The sequence below is a fragment of the Polyodon spathula genome, chromosome 3 (genome assembly GCF_017654505.1).
Source record: "Polyodon spathula isolate WHYD16114869_AA chromosome 3, ASM1765450v1, whole genome shotgun sequence".
Lineage (NCBI taxonomy): Eukaryota > Metazoa > Chordata > Actinopteri > Acipenseriformes > Polyodontidae > Polyodon > Polyodon spathula.
This window is the reverse complement of record NC_054536.1, coordinates 90,704,056-90,711,938: the sequence shown is the minus strand read 5'-3', so window position 1 is coordinate 90,711,938 and position 7,883 is coordinate 90,704,056. Positions and strand designations below refer to the sequence as shown.

General features: G+C 35.2%; 1 protein-coding gene across 1 annotated transcript; it reads left to right on the top strand.

The window, feature by feature from the left end:
- The first annotated feature begins 4,533 nt into the window (after positions 1-4,533).
- On the top strand, positions 4,534-7,393 carry LOC121313633 (homeobox protein Hox-A9-like). The gene is made up of 2 exons (XM_041246364.1): positions 4,534-5,485; positions 6,093-7,393. The coding sequence occupies exons 1-2, from the start codon at positions 4,960-4,962 to the stop codon at positions 6,329-6,331; spliced, it is 765 nt and encodes a 254-aa protein (XP_041102298.1). The 5' UTR covers positions 4,534-4,959; the 3' UTR covers positions 6,332-7,393.
- The last annotated feature ends 490 nt before the right edge of the window (positions 7,394-7,883 follow it).

Below are 7,883 nucleotides of genomic sequence, written 5' to 3'. Positions count from 1 at the left end.
AATAATATCACAATCTGGTTAGGACAAAAACAGCATAACATATGTTTAATCAGATTTCTGAAATTAAGGCTGGGACCAAATTACAAGTTTGACAAACCGCAAATCGCACTTAACAAAATTGTATTTAATAATGTTATTTTTTTGTAAGCATCTTATTTCTTCTACTCAGAAAAAAGAAAACGCTGTTAAATATAGTTTTTGTTAAGTGCGATTAGCGGGTTGACAAGTTTAGATTTGGTCCCAGCCTAAGTGAAAATTATTTAGCGATAATTTGTCAAAGAGTTGCATATTCGGGTTTGTCAAATTAACTTTGTTGTTCTCTTTCATTTCATATGTGTTCTTATTGTCGAAGCAAAATAAATGCTTTGAAGGACTGCTGAGTGATTTAGGTAGTCTCATGTTGTTGGGGCTCGATTTTCTTTCCCTACAACACGGAACTGTTTCAATTGCTCCAGTTAAACACATCAGTTTGCATACTATTGTAACTGCAAACAAACCTGCTTTTCTTGCTCATGTTGTTCATTTAATTTACCCTGTTAGCAACATGTGGAAATATAGTAGTTTCTGTTGCTGTTTCAGTGTCTGTATCACTTCAATTCGAAGTAGTGATTTGTTTTGTTTTTCGCTGGTTACGATCAAGGTCATGCTTAATTAAACGCTGCATGCAAATACCTTTATTTTAACACGTATTATTAGCGTCAGTAATATTAATATTATAATTGTTTGCTTTTTTTTATAAATCACAATGTATAAAGTTTAATATGTTGTTTAAGAATATAGTATTAAAAAACAACAACGAAAACAAACAAACACACTGCACATCAACAGACTCGACCGGTACGAGTCGTTAAATAGAAGTTTCAGGTTTGTTGTCTGATATAACATATGCCTTTTCAGAAAAAAAGACTTGAAAGTCAATAGGCCATTTGTTTTAAACAGACGCTAATCCTTACAGAAGGCCTCGGTTATGATCATTGCACTGAGCTTGGCTTCAAGTTGCCTGAGGAACCAAATGTACAACAGCGCCCTCGCTGGACTGTCAGGAAAGCGTCGCCGGGTATGCTGTGTTTTAAACTAAACTCAGTAGCAGACAGTGGCTCGTTTCTATATTGCGTCATCGTACATTCAAACACTATAGGTCTTACCAGTTATCACCTTCAAACTCGACCAGTTATTACTTGTTTCTATATTCGACTCGACTACCTTTCTGGTCGGTGTTTCAATACGACAGGTCGACTAGCAATACCGTACTATCTGAAACTACATGAATCACGCAGCACAGGGGGAACATGTATTTTGATTGGTTAGGAAATCACATTTGCGTTATCATTATTCATGTAACAGAAGGCAACTACTGTTTTCAACGACCTAACACCCAATTTCTGCCCTATGCGTGACTGTATAAATAATTAGTAAATCTGTCACAATAGGTGAGAGACAAAAAAACAAACAAACAAAAAAGCACCAACATATAATGAGCCTATATATAAAGAAACGTTGTAGGACAAAAGTTGTGTTTGGAGGAAAAGCGGATAGGAAAAACAATAATGACAAGTGCCCAAAAAACAACATAAGAAAACAACACAGCAGAAGCAGCTTAAATGGAAGAGACCGAAAGGAAAAAGGATGTGGTGTTTTTTTAAATTTAACAATTTCCTGAGCAGAAAGCATTTCAAAGATGGTGCGCACACATCTTCTATTGAGATTTCGTTGAGCCGATTCTCTGTCGCTGCAATTGCCTCTGTCTATGTCTTAAACGCACAGCACGGGTCGGCCATGTTTCTCAGAATTCAGCACAGAAATGACTGTGATCCATCCATCGTATTTATACACCAGGTAATACGATCGAATCGTATGTGCAATGTTATCTAGAAAAGCTACGCGTGTCGTATATTCTGTTCCCGACGTCGTAAGAACACGATAAGACAGCGTATGCCTGTATAGAAACGAGCAGAAACACATTTATTTATTTTTTTCTGCCCTGAACAGATCTGTTGTTGTAAATATTTATGTTTACGCCTTAAATATTTTTCTGATGGTTCAAAAATGCTGTCGTAAGTGCATATAGAAATAAGCCCCAGGGTCTTTATTGCAGATGTTTGGAAGAGACAAACAGGGTCGTTATCTCATACAAAACAGGTAAATAGCTATTCAGCTGAGTTAACTGCACGCAATCTCCGTTCAGTCTACAATACCAGGCAGTTTCCTCTTTCATTGAAATCACAATTAGCTTTATTGCCCAGAGTACAAAAGTACCTGGGGGTGTCGCCACAAAACCCACTGGAAATCTTGTGTCTGTATTTATGGATTTGGAGAATGATAAATTCATTGTATGAATCAAAATAAAGTATAGTGTTGAGGCATATTGAAGGTGTACAGGCAATGACATTCAATAAACCCAATTATGGAATTGGGTAGAAAAAGCACAGTTGTAAAAAATCTTTTAAATTTGCATTGAGAAAATTGAACGGTAGGTGTGATTTCCCAATAGTTTATATTTTGCAAGGTTATGTATTATTATCAACTGTGTGGTGTTCGTGCGTAAAATATTTGTGATACATTTTTTTAACCGTAATTTTACGCATTTATATATCTGTATTTATATGCATTTTTTTTTACACTTAGCTTTATTACATAGCAATAAACAATGTAATTTAATCCACAATATGAGCCGAGAGAAACCCTTTCATCTTTTCAAAGAATCTTCGGAATAAAATTTGATGTGTTCAAGTTGCACGTTTTTCTTTCTATTTAATAGTTAAAGTATCTGTAAATTAACCCTATTATGAACGACGCATTCAAATACTTGTTTGTATTTATTATTGTAACAGTCAATTTGTTTTCTTTAAAAGACCTGTGAAGCATGTATTATAATACAATAATATACATACCACGTTACTGTATTTGTTTTCTCGTAGGGTTACCAAAACTATAGAAATTACGATTACTAAACAATGGCACCAATGCACAGGTTTGGCAAACTTATTAAACACCGCAGTACGAAAAGAAAACAAACGTAGCAAGAACAGAGACGACATTTCAGAAATATACCAATTCTTGGCTGTCTTTATATGGTTAAAGGCCGACAGCACTGCATGCGTGTACGTGTACGTGTGTGTGTGTGTGTGTGTGTGTGTGTGTGTGTGTGTGTGTGTGTGTGTGTGTGTGTACCTGTTGGACTTGTGATTTAAAAATTTTTAGTCTCCATTGTACTACTACTACTACTACTACTACTACTACTACTAATAATAATAATAATAATAATAATAATAATAATAATAATAATAATAATAATAATAATAATAATAATAATATATTGGGATTAAACAGTGCACTTGATATACTAGGTCGAATCACAGTGATTTTGTCCCATGTAACCCTCCTCTCTCTTCTTTGTCCAGCCGAGGTAATTTAGCAAATAGACAAAAGAAACAACAAAAAAGAAAATACAAATACATTTATACAATTTCTAAATTCAAAGCAGCATATAATAGTATAAACAGAATATGTGGCAAGTTGTCTAGAATTAGACTAAAGGCTAGAATGTTGACTAAATAAATAATTAATTTATCAGAACGCACCCACATAGTTTTCATTTAAAGTGAGCGTTGATATTTTGCCACTATATTCCCCCCCCCCTACACACACACGCGCACACACACACACACACACACACACACACACACACACACACACACACACACACACACACACACACACACACACACACACACACACATATATATATATATATATAAACACAATACAATTCTCAATAAAGAGCGGGTCCTATGCGTTGGCGGTTTGTTTATATATTCCATAGATAAGATGAAATTGTAACAGGAAAAGTATTAGGAAGATAAAAACAATGAATATCAAATTGAAATCGTGAGTTAAAACATTGCAACTAAATCGTGCCTGTTGATATGCCTTTAATGCAGGGTAATGTATTTGTGAATGTCATGTTAAATCCTGTGTGTCTGTATAGTTTAAATTGTAGATTTCATTTGTGAAATAACATAAGTTACATGTGTTTGCTCGTGTATATATCAGCAGAGTTGCAACATCTAAATAGTAGCCAGCCTGCTGCCGTGAAATATGTTTAAGAACAAGTGTATCCAAGGTCTATTCGTTTTGGAAATGTGAAACGAATTCCGCGTCCTTGTCAAGCTCTATACTATATTAAAACTCGCACCTCAACACCAATTGTTTTCAGTCTCTCAGTAAAACTGAATGCAGTTCCAACGTCCTTATTAAACAATTTCATAAAATAATTGAACATCAGGACAGCTGTAAAGTTTAACTGAACCTGAACAAAACAAAACAAAAAAATAAATAAAATAAAATAAAGGAAACAGTCGTTTATTGGAAATATATTTAATGACACAAAAAAGGCGTCAAAACAGTTAGGTATATGCTTCTACTACTACCTCTACTACTACGACTACGACTACGACTACTAATAATAATAATAATTAAAAAAAAAAAAAAAAAAAAAAACACAAACGAGTAGACGTTTATACACTGTCCATATTCAATAAATAATCTGCGTTTTATTGCTTCAGTTTTAAGTTATTCATTTAAAAAAGCCTCTGATGGATTGATTAATGACGGCATAAAATAGTGCCTAGAAGTTCCTCTAAACATTTGAGATTTAATCTCTTCTGGTCGTGATTATTATAAACTTCACTGTACATATCAAGTAATCATATCCCATTGCATAAAATGATATGGCTTTGTTATAAAATATTACGACTGGAAAACACACTGACCCTTTAAATGCGGACTGATTTATACTTTATTGTTCTGCTGGTGGGATCACGTGAGGGATCATACCCAATAGAATGACAGGCAACGTTCAACTTATTAGCTGACTGTAGTTCTTTGTGAGGCCAAGTTGCTACTTGAAATCTACAGTTTCTTATTTACTGAGGATAGCGCGCTCTGTGTGTTTTTACAATGTCAGCTGCTGGGACTCTTGCCAATTATTATGTGGACTCTTTAATAATCCACGAGGGCGAGGATCTCTTACAGCCCAGATATCCCTTTGCTCCAGTGGTTCAACAAGCAGGGCAGGCAGCTTTGGTTGAGCACACTGAACCGACACCATGTAGTTTTCAGCCCAAACCCTCTGTATTCACCACAACCTGGAGCCCCGTTCACACTCAAGCACCCAGCAATGTTTCCGCGGTGTATCAACCTTACGCGCATCACCAGGGTCCGGCTGGAGAAACCGATGGAAGGTATATGCGTTCTTGGTTACTGGAGCCCATGCCCGGAGCCTTGCCTTTCCCCGGATTAACACCAAACAGGCACTACGACATTAAACCCGAGCCGCTGAGCAGGAGAGGCGACTGCACCACGTCTGACAAACACACTTTGTTTTTGTCTGAATATCCTGGTGTGTCTTCTTCAGGAGAGCAGGAAAAACATTCCATTGAAATTACGTTTCCAGACGTTGAAGAGAAAACAAAAATAGATCCAAGTAAGTCTATCTTGTTGAGCGTTCTTTCTGCAAATCGATATTAAATATCTTCTGAATAGACTGTGCTAAAATAAAGAAATACATACATAAATGCATAAATAAATACATGCAAAAGTAAACACACAAATAAATACAAGCGGTGTTAAATTGTGTCAATGAAATCTTCCTTTAAGTACATTTGTAAATGCAAAAAGTAAAATAAAATCTGATAAATGAATACAAAAATAAAATAAATAAAGATGCAAGCAAGATTCAAACGCTGGGATGGCATGCAGAAACACAAACACTGGAAAGGTGTCTGATGTACTATAATGGTGCACCAGCTTTTATTTTGTGCAACTCTACCTTTATAATTAGAACATATCGAAAAGGTATTTCATAACTTTAGCCATGACCGTGTTAGTATATTTATTGTATGTATGTGTTTGTTTATTTATCTATTTTTAAAAAATAATATTAAATAACCACTGGGATTATAATGTCGTCTGAAATATTATATATTGCCCTGTGCAATGGTTAATGATTATTGTTCTGTGAAATGAATCATGTAAATATGCAGCCAATGCTTATATAAACTCTTGTTTTATAATTTTGAACCTTTTTTCAGATAATCCTGCTGCCAACTGGCTCCATGCAAGCTCGACAAGAAAAAAGCGCTGCCCGTACACTAAACACCAGACCCTAGAGTTGGAAAAGGAGTTTCTGTTTAACATGTATCTCACCAGAGACCGCAGATACCAAGTGGCAAGACAGCTAAGTCTTACCGAAAGACAAGTTAAGATCTGGTTTCAAAACAGGAGGATGAAGATGAAGAAAATCAATAAAGATCGGCCGAAGGACGAGTGATAATAGTCGAGTTGTTATGCATGCGAACCATGCAGGCCTCGTTGAACAAGTGCAGTCTATCATGCCATGACTTCAGCACCACTTTCCTTATTTGCAGATATTAAAATAATACGTTACTCGCTTTCATAAAGCAAATGGAATTCACAAGGCGTTTGTATAAAGGTTTGGTGGTTTAGTCGTTTTACAAGTTAAATATTGTTAACATGAAAACTACCTTTTACTGCACACCTTGGTAATGGGCTGTTCAGTTCGATATGTGCACTGTAGTGAATTGTATTCCATGCTTGAATTGTTGTCTTACTGTGGTAGCTATGTTTGTGTGAGTGGAATTTGTGTTCTGGTGTTGAGCCAGTTGTGATTGTGAAAACTAGATCTCGATTTAACTCAGGTTGGAAATGAGGAAAGGGCCGCTGAAACTATACTATTGTAAATAAGAATGAGGGTATTATAACTAAAACTAGTAAACGTATTGCAAGTAATGAGAGGTGTTAACAAATATATGGGGTGCATGAATAACTCGATATGAAGTCTCTTACAAAGGATAAAATGGAACAAAGACTTTATATACAAATATATTATTTATGTAACACGGGACAAATGTTAGATGCTTTTGACTACCTATACGTAATTTAATAGAACTACCTTCTTTATGTGAACAAAAAGTATAAAATAGTTTAAAGGCTTACATAGATATAATGTTTTAATCGTGACGGTATTGAGCAAGGCGACATGCTTTGACGTGTGTGTGTACATGAAACCACTTTTCAAACTAGGGCATTTCTTTTGTAAGAAAACACTGAATAGATTTTGGAAAGATTACCTAGTGGCCTGTTGACCAAACGTTTATGTTTTCCAATGTAGTTCCGTTTGTATTTTAATAAAAGGGTGTGTCTTCTCAACATGTCCATGGATATTAATGTATTGAGTGTTATAAATCACTTTAAACACAATGATGTTGCGATGTTCCCCGGCCGCTTCTAAATGCATGATTATTTCTTGAAATTACATTATATGACATAAAAAGGGTCAAAACATAAAATAAACAAATCCTCCTCCTCCTCCTCCTCCTCCTAATAATAATAATAATAATAATAATAATAATAATAATAATAATAATAATAATAATAATAATAATAATAATAATAATGTGGGTTTAAAATGCTACTAATAGTTAAATTGTCAAGATTAAACAAATAAACAAACACAAAAAACAAAGAAAGGCTTTTACAATCTTACCTATAACAACTTTGACTGCGGCATTCAGATTTGGGAAGAAAGAAAAAGTGTTCTGGAATTGTAAAGATTTAAGTCGGTAATAGACAGCGCAGACCGTTAAAAGTTGTTCTCTCTTGTAAGCAGTACAGGCAAGCCTTAGCAGATAGCTGTGAGTCTTGGCAGAGGGTTTTGCGAGCCCTACACAGCAATTCAATAAAATTGCCGCTGTAACCGTTTATAGGGTGCAAAATGCTTCAGGGTGGAAAGACCTTGAGTAAAAATACGCCAGCGGTGCGTGTAAATGGATTGAAATGACGTCCAATTTCAGATTTAAGTT

Coding starts and splice junctions, on each gene's coding strand:
- LOC121313633 (XM_041246364.1), top strand. CDS start 4,960: ATGTCAGCTGCTGGGACTCTTGCCAATTATTATGTGGACTCTTTAATA. Junction 5,486..6,092: donor GAAAACAAAAATAGATCCAA/GTAAGTCTATCT, acceptor ACCTTTTTTCAG/ATAATCCTGCTGCCAACTGG.